The sequence below is a fragment of the Bubalus kerabau genome, chromosome 10, assembly GCF_029407905.1.
Source record: "Bubalus kerabau isolate K-KA32 ecotype Philippines breed swamp buffalo chromosome 10, PCC_UOA_SB_1v2, whole genome shotgun sequence".
Classification (NCBI taxonomy): Eukaryota; Metazoa; Chordata; class Mammalia; order Artiodactyla; family Bovidae; genus Bubalus; species Bubalus kerabau.
The window spans coordinates 62,733,215-62,749,826 of NC_073633.1; the positions used below are offsets into that span (position 1 = coordinate 62,733,215).

Sequence of the window (16,612 nt, forward strand, 5' to 3'; positions counted from 1 at the left end):
ACAGTTCCCAGGAACCATTACGCAGACGGATGTGAGGTTAGGCGCGAGCCGCGACCTTTGAAGGCAAGAAGGAAGTGCTTGGGCGTCGCAGAACTGGAGAAGCGGAGTAAGGTAGGCGAGGGCGCGGTGCGGGAGAGACGGCGGGGCGGCGGCGGGCCGCAGTAGTGGCCGCCCGCCGGGCGCGGCGGGCCTGCGTGTCGTCATAAGGCGGCGGCCATTTTCGGGGGCGGAGGCGGCCCGGGCGGGCGCTCGGGGAGCTGGCGGGAGGCGGGAGGCGGGTGGGCCTGTGACGGCGCGGTGGTCGGGAGGCCTCGGCCACCCGGTAATCGCTTCTCTTCTCGGCCTCTTGTCCGTAGAGGGAGCAGTATGTCTGCGGAAGTCCCCGAGGCAGCCTCCGCGGAGGAGCAGAAGGTGAGTGTGCGCGCGTAGCGGGCCAGGGAGCCGTCGCTGCCGGGAACCCGGGCCTGGCGGCGGCCTGGTCCCGCCTGGAGCCGAGGGGCGCGGCCGAAGCCAGCCCGGCGCCGGTGCAGAGCGGGTGTGCCGCCCCTCCTCCCCTGGGCAGGCCCGTCACTCCCTAGTCGGCGGTCCGCAGGAGCTCGGGTAGTTAGCCGGCCTGGTGCCGAATTGAGTATTGTCCGCGTTTGAAATGTGCCTTTTGACGCCTCGGTGTCTCGGGGTTTTCTTTAACCACCCATGTTTTCATTAGAGCCTTGAACCTTGTGGAGCATAAGGTTTTCCATGGGCTGCTGACCTAGGAACCCTTGTTTTTCCCTCGAGTAACTAACTTCAACTACTTGTATTGTCTGCGTGCTCTTCACTTCAAAGGCGGTATCTCCTGTTTGGGCGGTGACTTAGACCTAGGTTGGAATTTCAGATCCAGTCGTCGTTGGCCATGTAACCTTGGTCAGTTGCTGAACTCTTCTGGCTTTAGTCTCCTCATCTGTAAAATAATAGTAAGTCCTTGCTTGATACTGTTGTTGTGAGGCTTAAATGCGCTGGGTAACTTAGTGCTTTGGCGCAACGTGTGGTTAGAAATGTGAGCCAGTGGGATTCGCATATGACTAAAATTTGGAATTTATTTTTTTCTTTTTAACCAATTTAGTTGATCACTTTTTTGTGTGGAAACATGGGGACATTTTGTAAATTCACTTGTAGTATCTTGCTGGTGTAGAGAAATGTGCCACGGATCTGTGTGATTCAAATTACGAACATAAAGGCTTTATATTTGTATAGGCTAGCTATTGCTTCTTCCACCGTAATTGTTTAAAGAATCAGAGGGCATTATCATAAATAGGATTTGGTCTAATACTTGAATTTTGTAAGGACTTCTGCTTAAGGTTACAGCCATGCCCCTAATCAGGCTGGAAATTTGATTAGTGTTCTAAACCCATTCCATATGTTCTTTACCATATTAACTTTTCCTGAATTGGATGGTTTTGTTATGATATTACTTGTAAAGTAACTGGAGAAAAAAAGACAGCGTAAATAATAGGCCAAGTCACTACATTATTCGAGAATAGTATTTTTCACACTTTGATAAAAATTGAACTTAGGGGGAAAATAAAGAGAAGTATATATATCATATATATATGATATATATAAAGATTGCGATCATTTATCATGGTGTTCATTATTTCTTTAGGATTTAGGAATCCAAATAAAATGGTCAAGCCGTATCCCTGATGTCTTGTCTTAAACACTAAATCAACCCCATTTTCGACTGCTGATGTACAGTAATGTGCTATGTAATTTTCCTTTATGAGATTTGCTAGTATCCTCTTAAAGCGTGGAGTCTTGATTTCTGCATTGTAAATGTTTTCACTTGGGACAGCCTAATATTATGTCTCTTAACAAGATTAAGGCTATCCTAAATGTTTTCTTTTTGTGTCTACATTAAAATTTTAATTCAGGTCCTCATTTTTAGGGCTGTTGTCGCTAACACCAATGTGTTAGTAATATAATAATGTCTCTTCTTGAATTAAGGTTTGGCTGTAGATGTTAAGTGCCCGTAGCATGGGTCCCGTCCCTAAACAGGAGGAGAATGTGCAGAGTCACTTCTGTGCTCCTGTGGGCCAAATCACCTGTTTCTTCTCTTTGGAAGAATAGTTAGATGACCTAAAAAAAATTAGATTATTGTCTGTGTACCCAATTGACCTTTCCATTAAAGCCAGAGTAAGTCAGCTAAAATATTTTTATAGTTTTATGGTATGTTAGCCTATTGCCTCTGATAAATTAAAATCAAGAGATGAGCCTGGCATGGAGTCACTATCTAATTTGAATTATTAATTCAGTGTGGCATGTTGTTTTTGCTGAAACTGAATTTCTAGTATGTGGAGAATATGGTAGCAGTTGTTAAAGTGCAGGAGATTTTTGAGTTTGGCAAGTTAACACTCCCTTGGACCATATGATCCCTCAATTCTCCTTTTGTAAGAGTAGGCTGTGTGGTCTTAGGTACCTCATTTACATTTTAAATTCAGCTCTATTCTTTTTTCATTTTCCTGGACAAATGGAGTTGTAAATGAAAGCTCTGACAAAGAAGTCCCACAGAGGTGCTTAAATGTAAGATGGCGATTCAGATACCCTAGAATATGCTTATATTGTTCTTTACATTATCAGTGATGTGAAACCAAAACATACTAGCAGAGACCTCATGGATCCATCAGTCATCCACTTTTGAGTAACACTAAGCTGAGACAGGCATGCAGTCTGATCCTGGGGGTAAGAAGGGGCATGTGGAGATTTAAAACAGGTAATTCTGTAGTGAGCATCTTAAGCTTGGGCCCCTCCTTTATTTATCTTTTCTCCCATGGCCCCTAGCATAGCTTCTGGCATTGTTCTGAAAATGTTGGTTAAATAAATTTTTCTCCACACTTTGCGGTTGAACACATTGTCGAAGCGCTATGACTATACAAATGGCACTGCTAGTACTGCAGTTAGAACAAAGAGAGGCTAGGCCATGGGAATGCAGAACCTTAGCTTAGACCCAGTTAAATCTGAAGCAAAGTAGAGGAATGTTTTATATATATATTTTCATATATATATGTATGTGTGTATATATATAGTGGCTTTTAGGGCTTCCCAGGTGGCTCTAGTGGTAAAGGACCCACCTGCCACTGCAGGAGACCTAAGAGACAAGGGTTTGATCCCTGGGTTGGAAAGATCCACAGGATCGGAGCATGACAACCCACTCCACTATTCTTTCTTGCCTGAAGAATCCCATGGACAGAGGAGCCTGGCAGGCTATAGTTGATAGGGTTACACAGAGTCTGAGACAACTGGAGTGACTTAGCATGCACACACACAGTGGCTTTTAATTTTTTAAAAGAAGATCTTAATAGCAGATTCTCTAGAAAACAGTCTCTATTACAATATTCATCAAGTTAAGTTAGTAAGATGTCTTGGAAAAGGCTAACTCAAATATTTTTGACAGTTTAAAAGGTATGCTGGGCGACTTCCCTGGCAGTCCAGTGGTAAAGACTGCCCAATTCCAATGCTGGGGGCGTGGGTTTGATCCCTAGTCAGGGATCTAAGATTCCACCTGCCTTGTGGCCCCCCCAAAAAAATGATTACTGTTAATTTTAAAGAAAACCAGGGAGTTCCCTGGTGGATTAGTGGTTAGGATTCCGAGCTTTCATAGTGGAGGCCCAGGTTCAGTCCCTGGTCCAGGAATCATCCTGCATGTCGAGCAGTGTGGCCAAAATAAAGAATAAAAGGCATGCATGGTGCTTTTGTGAGTGGTGAAAGAGCAAGAGAAATATTGTTTAAATTATTTCATTATGTCATCAGTAAAGAGTGAATATAAATTGCCTTCCCGTTTTCCAAGTTTTTAAAAAACTGGTTAATATTGGCGTTTTCTGAGACTGTTTTTGACAGTACCTTTGGTAAGCAAAAGGCTCAAGATACATTCAGTTAGGAGCACAACCTGCTACTCTGGTTTGTGTACTGCCATTAATTCTTAGCAATCTAGAGGTAAATCTCAGAAAAGTTTTGAAGAGTTTCTTAATTTCTAAAAACCATTTGGAATATGTTGTATTTGTTCATTCAGTAGACTTTTATTGGGCATCCATTAAATAAATACCAGGCACTGGGCAAGCAGCAAGGACTTGGTAGAACTCCAGAGTTTTTCCATAGAAGTCGATAACAGTATTAGTACCTTCCTGACAGTATACCAAAGGATTTGTAGGCTTTCATTAATCAATGCATCAGTGAACATACTGTTGAGCAGATAGAGAATTTGTTCAAAGTGGTCAGATTTTTATTTGCTGATGTTGCTGTGTAACTTCCCTGCTCAGGGCCAAAGAGTGGTAATAATCATTCAAACTTGCTGTCAGTTCCATGACAGACAATAAAATAATCCTTAATTACTTGAATATGTTTGTGTATCCATATGTTTGTGTGTTTATACCTTATGCCCCTGCTACTTATAAAAAGGATAGCTAAAGTATTTCAATGGAATAGTTCACAAAAATATAAGTGCCTCACATTAGTAAATGTTAGGCCCTGTGTGAGCTGTAGAGTGTATGACAAGAATTATTTGGGGGCATATGTTACTTGTCAAGAGACTTAACTATCACTTAAAATATTGTTCTTAAATTTTTGTTTTTTGTACGTCATAAGCATTTATCTGTTGCAATATCCTGGATTTCTCCTTCCTAGTTCATAGGTTAGAATGGAAGTTTCAAAATTCTAATGATGTTTCTTCCGCCCCTCCCCCCAAAGCTATTATCAGCGTATAGAAACTACTTAGATAAATGCAGTCACTCATTCTAGCGTCTGTTTCTTTAGAGTAGTAAAATTTCTGTGACGCACAAAGGCTTCCTGGAGAGTAAAGTTTTGAAACCAGATTTGAATTTTTAAGAATACTTTCTTCTTGGTTAATCTTGTCATTTCCTCTCTGTTGATTCCTTTTGTTGTATCTGTATTTCATTAATTTCTGTTTTTTATTTTCTCCTGTTTTCTTTGGGTTCCGTTCTTTGTCTTAACTTCTTAAGTTAGACCTAGCTCATTGAGTTTTAGTTTTCTTTAAGTCCTTGGACACTTGTATTTTGCAACTTTGGTATGTGTAGAATTTTTATTATCAGTGAGCTCCAAGTATTTGTTACATTCCTATTATTCCTTTTTAAACCATGAATTATTTAGTAATGTATTTTAGTTTCAAAATGACAGGGAAATAATTTTGAAATAATTGACTTTTAACTTCTGAATTGTAGTTAGATTGTGGTCTGTACCTTGACTACTTTGTCTTTCTTACCTATCTGTATGAGGAAGAGGTGTTGAAATTTCCTATGTTGATAGTCTTGTCATTTGCTCCCTATCATCTGACTGATTTATATATTTTGATGCTTTTTTGAAATTAGAGGCATGAACATTAGATCCTCTGTATCCCTAATAAAGCTTTTTGGCCTTTTTTCTCCTTTCTTGTCCTCCCCTCTTTTTGTCAATTGATTGATTTTCTTCTTGCATTTTACCCCCACTGTTAGTTTGGAAGTTTTATACTTCAGTTCTGTTATTAAATTTATTCCCCCTGAAATTTTATCAAGCATCCTTAACAAATTGTAAAATTAGTATCATAAATCTTTTTCTAAATGAGACACAGAATACTTTAAAAACATATATATTTTTACACTGTCCTTTTTTAGCCTCACATATTAAGCTCTTAAAATCAGAAAAATGAATCTGTTAATTATATCTCAATAAATCTAGGGAAAATTAGAAAACTGACTCAGTATACATGCATATATACCAGTTTGTTTGATATTTCCTTGTTTATCTCAAAGTTTTTGAGGGATGTATTTTCATTCTAGCTGAAATAAATATTCAAGAATTCCTTTGAAGGATGTCTAGAAATGCAATCACACCAAATTTTGTCTTTTGTATTTTTTAATATGATTGTAAGGATAAATTGCCCCAACTCTTTTAATTTCTATTACAGCTTTTTGTATTTTAAATCACTGTGAAATGAAGTATTCACATCAGACATCTCCAGGCTCCAGATATTGATGGGGTTTTATAGGAATCAAAGTCAGGCATCTGGAGTAGGCTCTCAGGTCACTTCCCCTCGTTACCCCTGTGTACACCCCAGTCACCCACAATCCTGCCAGGACCATCCTGGAGGCAAGGTGACCTTTTTTTTGGTAATAGTTCTAGCAAAAGTTATACAACAGTTTTATTGCCTTAATTTTACTTGGCAGTTTACCATACATACTTGGTATAATTGGCAATTTACATACATTCTTCTATACTTTGCATTATTTCCTGTCTTTTATATTACGCAAATACTTTGTAGGAAATATTTCAATAAATTGCTCATTTTACCTGATTTTTTTATCAGTTAGTGTCCTGCTCTGGAGAACAGAAATCACTGAGGGTATATCAAACAGAAAGGGATATGGTTTAGGGGATTAGGTTACAAGGTTAGAGTTGCAAAAGAGGGAAAATGATGTTTCCAGAAGTGAGGAATTACAAAAAACTTTTGACCCTGTGAGAGTGAGCACTACTCTGAACCCAGTGCCCTTGAGCCCCCATCTCATGTAGCGGCTACCATAGCCCCTGATCGGGAGCTTAATGCCCTTCTGCAGAAACACACAGGAGCTGCTGCTGTCTGCATGTGTGTGGCATCACTAGGAAGAAAATGCCTTTTAATCTGATATAGGTTCCACTGACAGAGTCTTAAAGGAACTCGATCTGGGAAATGTGCTTTCAGGCTTCTGTCGTGATTCAGAAGAGTGTTTAGAGAAGGGTAAGTGTGGGTTCAGTGTCCATGGATACAGTCCACTACCAGATGTGTTATTAATTCTCCACAAGCAAGTCTGGACCTATGTCAAAACGTTGGTGAACACCCAAGCATTTGAACTTGCTTATTAATAAGCCCTGAAACTGTCTACATCTGCCAAAGGTTTAAGAATGTTTCTGTATGATCCTTTAAAAGTATTGTAGATGTTTTGATTGGTATTGAATGCATTTTAAAAATGTAACTTTGGTCACATCTTGCACCTTCTTGGTATTAAATGTAGCTAAAATTCTGAATCCAACCACAAAGTTGCAGCTAGCAGGCACTTGCCATTGTGCTGTGTGTTGGGAAAGAAAGTTCAAGAATTGCTTTGTTTTTCTAGGACACATTACAGATTTATTGTAAATCTAAATATTTTGAGCTGTAGGTGCTATTTTGCCCTAAGTATTTTTCAATAGTAAACTGTTTCAACTTAATTGAGCTATTTCATTTAATTGGATATTATATGTAAGTATATGCATAAATGTATTCTTATTAAAATACGGGAATGCCAGATAAAATGGCATATTGTGTACAACTTTTTTCCTGTGTGTATAAAATGGGGAAACCTGAATATACATGGGAAACTAGGGAAAATTAAAGACTATTTCTTAGATACAGAGAACTGATAAAGAAGTGGAGAGCTCTCAATTCCCAGGCCCAAGAAAGCTGGATGGTTTTAGTGGAAATGTAGGATTCTGTTAACATCCTTTAATTTGAAGGTGCTCGGGCTGTAATCAGGTTGGAGTCCTTTTCAACCAGTTTCCAAATTTAGCTTCAACCTATCTAAAAAGCCATTGTACAGTGGAACCCTAGAGTAGGTCCCTCCCAAGTACACTTCTAAATTAACCACTGTGAATACCTTGGGGCCATAATAGCGAAGTGAAGCCTCTGTGGTGACTACTCTGTTATACTTACTTAATGTCTCCAGCTTATCTGATGATAAGGCAAAAATCCATATAACTAAAATCACCCTTAAATAACACTGGTAGAGTCATGATCACATTGAAGACAGCCCCACGTCAATTTTCAGGTCAAGTGATAGTCACTTTTTTGTCTAGTGTTTGAACAGATGACTGAGCTGGTTCTTCAGCTGATTGCCAGCTGAGGTAGTTGACTCCTTTTGTATGGGCTGAGTTTTGAAACACTAGAATGATAAACAGTATGTTGATATGCTTACACTCTGAAAGAGACATACTCTGGGATTGAGACTCATGGGAATAGCAGGTTTACATCACACATCTCACACTTGAGCTACCCTTTTTGAATAGAATGACTGGCAGAATCACTGATACTATTTTGAGTCTCTGGCTGGGCACACATACATCAAGTGAATGAATGATGTGACCTCTGTAAAAAGAATGAAAATCAAAGCATGTAGATGCATGAAATGGCAGCTTCTAGAGAATAGAACACTTGAAACAGAAGGAAGCATACACATAAAAGAAGCCCCAGAGAAAGGATATATTTGACAGCAGCAGCTGTATTCTCAAAATCCTCCAAGACTAAAAATGAGAAGAGGTAACAATGCATGAGGAAGTTTTCACAGGTGAAAAAAAATATTGAGAATCTATAAAGTTGATTATAAAACATACATGAATATACTTTTAAGGAAGATATATGCAAAAATTACATAAAGTTTCTTCAGTTCCTAGATTAATATGATTACTTGCTGCTTTCTAAGATCAGTAGGCTTGGCATATTTATGGATAGCTTTTCTGCTTTTTGACTTCATAAATAGCCTAGAAGAATCAAGATATACAGAGGTGTGTGGTTTTGCTGAGCTGGTGTGCAGAAATGATACATTAGCTAAAAAGTGTGCCTTGCCCTTGCCCAGCCTCCCCTATCTAGGCAGTGCTATTTTTTGTTCATTTGTTCATTCTTTTCTTTTGTTCATTCTTTGTTCGTTCTTTCTTCCGCACTACTTGCCATGAAGTGGTAAACACTGCTTTCCTGTAAAATACCATTTCAGGGGATTGCCCCAACAGTCCAGCGGTTAAGACTTCATGGTTCCACCCCAAGGGTCGAGGGTTCTATCCCTTGTGGGGAACTAAGATTCCACATGCTATGTGGCATGGCCAAAAACAAACAACAAATGTATCATTCTTGGGAAGAAAGAGGGCTATATCTTGACTAGTGTTAAAAGTGAATAGTCTTTAAAATATTGATAGTCCTTGAACAGAAAACGTATTTTCAGTACATTAAAAAATAGGATCTTTGGCATGAACAGTGTTTGCCATTAAATATGGGGAGAAATTAGGCAATAGAATCTAAAGATTGACAGATGATGTTTCTCTCCTTTAAAAATAACAGGGTCTTATGCTTTGAGTTATTCAAGGAAAATGTATCAGATAAGTAAGCTGCTGTTAATTTCTATTAAAGAATCTCAGAGCTTCCAATTAAACATGATTTTGAATAAATAGATCAAAAAGATTTTTTTTATTTTAACATTATTAAGGTAGTTCTCTAAATATGGGCAGAGAGCTGCTGCATTCCATAGAAGGTGAATAACTATAAATGTATTATACATGACCGGAAAGTAATGGCAAGCAAGACTTCAGAGCTGAGCTATCTTGGTATTTTTATCCAGTGTGTGGGGTGCATCACAGCTATAATAGAACTATCACATGGATCATTTGAAAAACAAGGCAGATTTTTAAAGCCTCTCTGCTGGTTTCTTAGTCAGATGCTGCATTATTTGGCATTCGACAACAAAAGTCAGAATCCAGATATTTAAAAGGTGGAATTATCTAAAATAACTGAATTGTAATACAGAAGTAATTTATTTAAAATTATTTCAGGAAATGGAAGATAAAGTGACTAGTCCAGAGAAAGCTGAAGAAGCAAAATTAAAAGCAAGGTATCCTCATCTGGGACAAAAGCCTGGAGGTTCCGATTTTTTAAGGAAACGATTGCAGAAAGGGGTAAGTTCTCATATGTAAATCTTCAGCTGTTTACATCCTGTGAACTCTGTGCTGAAAGAGGCTGTGAAATGGGTGTCTGTATTTATACCTGTGTACCTTACTACCAGATATGTGTGTGTGCACTTACATGTTGACTCTAGTTATATGTGGATTATTTTCTCAAATCAAATTGCAAGAGAATATTTTTTCTGGCTTTGTTGAGTTATAATTGATACGTAACATGTAAGTTAAAGGTGTAGTGTGATAATTTGATACATGTACATACCATGAAATACGTAACATAGTGAGGTTAACTAACACATCTTTCACCTCACATAATTACCATTTTCTTCTTGTTACGGTGAGAACATTAAAGCTGTACTCTCAAGTATATAATCCAGTATTGTTAACTGGAGTGACCATGTTGTCCATTTTTTAGATCCCTGGAACTTATTCATCTTATAATTAAAAGTTTGCACCCATTAACAGTTATTTCCCCTACCATTCATCTCCTGGCAACCACTGTTCTACTCTGTTTTCTGTGAGTTGATGATTTTAATTCTACATATAAGTGATACCATACACTAATTGTCTTTCTACGAAAAGAAAATTTTAAAAGTGGCAAAATATAGAGTGGCATTTTTATATAGCATGAAAGAATGCCATTCACAGCTTTGAAAAATAGGATGACAAGGAAGAATTATAACAATTTAAAAATAAAATCCTTGTTCTGTGAAAAGTAATTTGATGGGAAAATCATTACAAAAATAATAGTATTTGTAACACATAAAATAGTTTTTCAAATGTACAAGGAAAACATTAAGATGCCCTAGATAAAGGATTTTAACAGAGGAAGTATTATTATTAAAACACAGGAAAAAATGTTTATACAGGATAAAAATCAATGAAATGTCAATTAGAACAATTATTTCTTTGTATTAGTAGCTTTAACTGTAATTTTAAAAAGTATAATTATATATACCATAATATAGGGGATACATAGAAAAAAGCCGAATGGGAGACATATTCTACATTCTTTGTAAAATGTATTTGTGCCAAATCTCATTGTGAAATGATACCACCAGATGTGGTTTTAATATGAATTATATAATAATCTTTGATTGTTAAATTACTATTTGAATTTAGGGTTTAACTGATTATTAGTGTTTAGGAAGCTTTATTTTCCTTTGCTAATTTTCAACACAACTTATACCAGCAAGCTTTTTTCCACATTCAGGCTGTTGTCTTTGTCATTTTTCTCTAGCTTCAACTATTTATGACTTTTAAGTATTTTCAAGTTAGAATTTATATACATTGTATCTTGGAGTTGGTGTTATAGATGTAAATAGTTGTCAGTAAGAAAATGCCACTTAAATCAAGAAATAATTATGTAGAATTTGAGAAGGGAGCTCTTGAAAAATTTCGTATTTTACCAAAATGTTAGTGAATAAGCACTTTTAAAGAAGTCAAATCTTATATTCAACTATATAATTTCTTATTATGTTAAAAGATTTTTATTTTTCAGAAAATATCTGGTCACATGATTTTAGTTTTCTTCTGTTGCAATAGCAAACTTGCAGATTGTCTTAGTATCTTTAACCAGTTTCTCACTCATTCGAGAAGGTCAGTTGCATATCATTTATATTAAGTTTCTTTCTGTTTTACGTACTCCGTGTTACTCAGATACCTATTTTTAGGCTTTAAACAATATGAGATGTGAGGGATATCAAGCAGCAGTCTGTCCCATGTTTTTTATGTTTGTGGAGTTTGTGAGGTCCCAAAAAACTGAGGATCCAATTTTAAGAAACATGACCTTAAAATTAAATACTGTCACTTAGGTAATCCATTCGTGTTAGTTCAGTTATAAATATGGTTGTAAGTATGGCCCTTAAATTGGGAGTGGGAGAAGGCTCTTAAAAAGTAAGATGATACAGAATATGTTGGGGTTTTTTTTCCCCACTTAAAAGCAAAATTTAAAAATTGTTAAAGACATGTGATGTTGTCATCTTGAACTGTTTCTTTTCCCATATGAGAAACTTCGATCGATTTTAGTTTTTTTCTAGCCATACTGCATAAATTTAATTCCTTTATCTCAAGTAAAGTAGCCTGATCGGTTAAGTGAGAGCCCCTTATGATGAATCTTTGGTTACTATAAGTGCAAGTGGAATCGCTCAGTCGTGTCTGACTCTTGGCGACCCCATGGACTGTAGCCTACCACGCTACTCCATCCATGGGATTTTCCAGGCAATAGTACTGGAGTGGGCTGTCATTTCCTTCTCCAGGTATCTTCCCCACCCAGGGATCGAACCCTGTCTCCCTCATTGTAGACAGACGCTTTACCATCTGAGCCACCTAGAATAGCTATTATTAGAAACTGACTTTACTACATTGGAGAAAATCTGCCTAAAATTTGCACTGTGTGTTAAATTTCTCATTTTGTGCTTTTGACTCCAAAAAATTTGGCAGGCTGCTTTCTCCTTTAGAGGCTACTAAACTTAAGAAGTAGCTCACTAATGTAATATATAGTACATCAGAAATTTCTGGGATTCTTTTTTTTTTCACTGCATTCATTTTATTATATTTTTAATTTTTATTGGAGTATTGTTGATTTATAATGCTGTGTTAGTTTCATGTGTATAGCAAAGTGAATTACACATATACCTATATCCTTTTTTTTTTTTAGATTCTTTTCCCATTTAGGCCACTAGAGAGTATTAAGTGGAGTTCCTTGTGCTATACAGCAGGTTCTTATTTGTTAGTTATCTATTCTATAGTAATGTGTATACTATTATCAGTCCCAGTCTCACAATTTATCCCGCCCCCCACACTGCACACATTTTAAAACATGCAGAAATGAAGCTGCAGCAAATCTTCCTGGTCCGAGTTTCCTACTCTTTGTCTCTTGGCCTAACGTTAGGTGCTTATAAAAGAATAGTCCCTGGAGGAAGGCAGCTCATGAGATCTTTTTTTAGGCCACTGAACAACCTTAAACTAAGCTGTAATTTCCTATTTCCTCCATTTACCACTTGAGTTATCTCTGAAATCTCAAAAAGAGTATTTATATTTTTCGCCCTTTGTCCAGGTCCTCATCTCATATCTGGATTATTCTCCTTGCCTATGCTGTGGGCTCTGAGTAACTACAGCATCTTGTGTATTTAAGACAGTATAGTAGAGGATTTAGGTGGCTGTTGTCCATTTTTATATCTCTTCATGATTCACATAGTGCCTTGTGTAGTATAGCAGGCATTCAGTAAAGGCAGGCTAAACACGATAGGTGAAAAGTCGGAACCTGGCAAATTCACCTGTTTTTACTTTGGAACACACCAGTTTATGTAGATTGTCTATATTAAGGTTGATCTTTAGCTCCAGAATTTCTATTTCAGTGATAAAAGGGTATGGTGTTTACCTATTCATCTCTCCAACTAAGAAGAGTGATTGTTACACTTAGTGGCTTAGGTGAAAAATGGTGGTATAGAATAGGGTTGTGTATTTTAAGTGATAATTTCTATTCAGTTTATTTCTTCTATTACCCTAGCATTTGTATTTGAACCTTAAATTTAATTTTAATGAACTGCTTTAATTCAAATAAATGGTTTAAATCCTTACAGAAAAGTTCATCTTAGTTGACAGAGTACCAGCATCTATGAATAGTTTTCATAATTGTAAGCTTGATTGAAGGTGGGTGGCACATCCCAAATACAGGTCAGTGAGTTGTATGTGTGTGTTTTTCCCCAAAATTATTTAAATAAGAATTTAACCTAGGTGTTTACATTAGTAAATGAAAGGCTTGCCTCCCACTCTTAAGTCCAGGACTATTCACTCCCAATACATTGATTTGGAAGTTGATGTTAATCTTGAGGGTTCCATACTGGAACTAGAATGATGTAAGTAAGCCTGAAGAAGGTGTTCTTGCCTGACTGACAGAATTCACGATAGAGACATAGCTATTTCATGTAATTGATATTTGCTTTTTTCTAAACTTTAGGCTTATTTTGTATTGACAGTATAGAGTCACGTTTATATCTTAAATGAGTGTAATTGCATAAAAACTTTTTAAACTCTAGTCTGAATTCTTTTTTTCCCTTGTAGCAAAAATATTTTGATTCTGGGGATTACAACATGGCTAAAGCAAAAATGAAGAACAAGCAACTTCCTACTGCAACCCCGGATAAGACAGAGGTCACTGGAGACCACATTCCCACTCCACAGGACCTTCCTCAACGGAAACCATCTCTTGTTGCTAGCAAACTGGCTGGCTGATTAAAAAGAGCTGAACTGCATGAATCTTCTAATTCCCATTATTTCTCCTTAATATGTTATCCTCTGCTTTTTATTTCCTTTTACTCCCTATGTCATTTGAGAGTGATGGCTTTGCAGGTAGCGGTAGTGTGTGCTGCTATTTTAAGGGAATATACATGTGTAGAGTTTTTGATTAGTTTAACAGTGCACTGATGAAAAGAACATGTTAGAGCAACATAAAGTAATCTACTTGAAAATAATTGTATATATTACCTAACTCCTAGTGTAGGGCTGGATCCAACAAGTAACTAACAAGTTTTGCAGTTTTAATGTTGGCTTTCTTTAATTCATCTTAATTATAGCTTTGTATGTTACTCTTACTTAATATAACCTCTACTGTTTGTTTCTTCTGGATTTTCCTTTTGGGTTTTGTAAACAGAAGTTTAAGACCACAAGTTAGAAGAGAGGTCACATATTTCAAACACAAATAAATGGGGCTCCAAAAGATTTGTATCCTGTGCTTGAACGTGAATGGCCTTAAATCTGTTTCAGCTTTAACAATAGAATTTTACTTGGGCAATATTTGCCCATTCTGGTGTAACTTACGTGACTCTATTGCTTAACAGCTGCTGTTGAAGCTAGTATTCTTATTCAGTTCTATAGTGTTCAGAATACCTTTTGTCATTGAAGATGTGAATGAAGCGTGCATGTGCATCGACTGTTGAATTCACTTTTGTGCCATTTTTGTAAATACAATAGTTTTGCACAACCTCTCACAACTGTCTGTGTTACTTTCACATGTTAACGAGTAGAAATGTGCCAACCAGAAGCACAAGAGTTCCTACAAAAAACTCTGTATGTCATTAGACCTTTTGTATAGTAAGAGTAGTTTATAGTCTTGGGGTTATAGAATACCAAACTGAAATCTTCACTCAGTCTGCCAGACTTAAGCTTTCTCATTTGTTAGCAGTGCCCATGACATTCAGTGGCCTTGTGCAAATATGGTATGTTGCTTAGGCATATCTTTTGTCCTATGCAGAACGTTTCATTTTGACTTTTATGAAAATTACTGTTCATATAATTTATATAAACTTTTTTAATGTAGAAACTTTTTACTTCCACAGTCAATTTAGGGGACACTAGAATAAAATACTTTGCCTCTTGTGGCCCCTCCCTTCTTTTTTTTTGCTTCTTTGACTCACATTGTGTTGGGCTGTGCGATTCAGCCTGTTCAGAAACATAAATGTATGTATGTTCACTCTTGAAATTTGCTCTGCTGAGTGCTGTATTTTCTAACCCAATAATTACATTTTCCTTATAATTTCTCAGTTGTTAATTAACCACTCTTAATCCTGTGTTATTACTAACTGACAATTGTTTAAATAAAAGGAAATTTATAATAAAACAAGTATTTGAGAAGATTGGCCCAGGAATCTAGTCAGAATGAGCTGAATCTTAAGTAATAATAATAAGCTAAGTGAATTAGACGTGTGACAGAGCAATTTACGTGATAGGTGGAACAGATAATACATATTTAGATATTTTGCTTCTATAGATGTCATTTTAATAAAATGTTAATTTAATTGTATGTGTGGTTTGTCTAGTTAGTAAGAACTTTAATTAACAGACTGCTAGGACAAATCTACTGGTCTTTTAAGAGCTCTTCCTGTAAGTTGTGACGCTGTAGCATGACGCAGAGGATCTGTAGCCTGAGATGATAGTGCGTTTTATTTCTTTGACTTGTGCAGGGCCTCCACCTCTTTTGAGTCCAGGCATCTTTTCTGGATCTTGGCTTCATTAGATACTTGCTTTCCTTTGATCCCAAATCACCCTAGCTGGTGCTTTGAGCATAGCGCCTGCACCTAAAGGCTGCCCCACACTCTCGGGAAAGCTGGCTCATTATCTTCCTGCTCCACCCACCCCAAAAGAAGAGAACAACAAAATCATTAATGTGCTAATTGGTTACTATAAGGATTGGTGGTTTTAGTTTTAGTCGCTAAGTTGTGTCCAACTCTTGCGACCCCATGGACTAGAGCCTGTCAGGCTCCTCTGTCCATAGGATTTTCCAGGCAAGAGTACTAGAGTGGTTGCTATTTCCTTCTTCAATTATAAGGATTAGTTATACATAAATAAATTTGTAATGAGAGTAAGTAGGTTATTCAAAAGCATGTATAATCATTATAGGATTGATTTACAAATTACAAAATACCCAAAGTAGAATTTCTGTAATACCTAGTGGGGTTTAGGTTTTGTTTTTAATGACTACTTGCAAGCTGTCACTGTTAAATTCACACACATCAGATTAATCTGAAAAACCACGTTATTCTTGGTTATAGTAGGACTCCTGCTATGGTTTGCAATAAGTGATGTAATCTCTGCCTGAGTTTTAGTTTGTAAAATAAATACTAATATTAACCTACCTCAAAACTTGTTGAGGATCTGTGAAATACTGAGTAAGTGCCCAAAATAAAATATTGTTGTCTTTTTATTAAAAGTAAGTTTCCTCATTAAACCAGCCTGCCTTCTGTAAAGTCACAATGATTGAAATCTCAGGATTTTCCATCAGGAGAGACCGGTCATGTAGGACTTGTAGGTTTAAGTAATTGCTTAGTCTCCATTATTGGTGCTTGGGATAGAGGCTATACATTTTTATATTTCTGTTCTGCTTCTTAGCTCAGTTTATTGAAGGTATAGTTGCAGG

The 16,612-nt window shown here is 37.0% G+C and overlaps 1 protein-coding gene across 3 annotated transcripts; it reads left to right on the forward strand.

Moving 5' to 3' along the window:
• ARPP19 (cAMP regulated phosphoprotein 19) lies at positions 1-14,690 on the forward strand. 3 transcript variants are annotated; one of them, XM_055537945.1, is made up of 4 exons: positions 1-111; positions 357-411; positions 9,571-9,693; positions 13,762-14,690. In XM_055537945.1, exons 2-4 carry the CDS (start codon positions 367-369, stop codon positions 13,930-13,932), a joined length of 339 nt encoding a protein of 112 aa, XP_055393920.1. In that variant the 5' UTR covers positions 1-111; positions 357-366; the 3' UTR covers positions 13,933-14,690. The 3 variants fall into 3 exon arrangements, with proteins under 3 accessions (XP_055393920.1, XP_055393919.1, XP_055393921.1); XM_055537946.1 differs by lacking the exon at positions 1-111 and adding an exon at positions 826-953 and having other exon boundaries at positions 381-411; XM_055537944.1 differs by lacking the exon at positions 1-111 and having other exon boundaries at positions 260-411.
• The last annotated feature ends 1,922 nt before the right edge of the window (positions 14,691-16,612 follow it).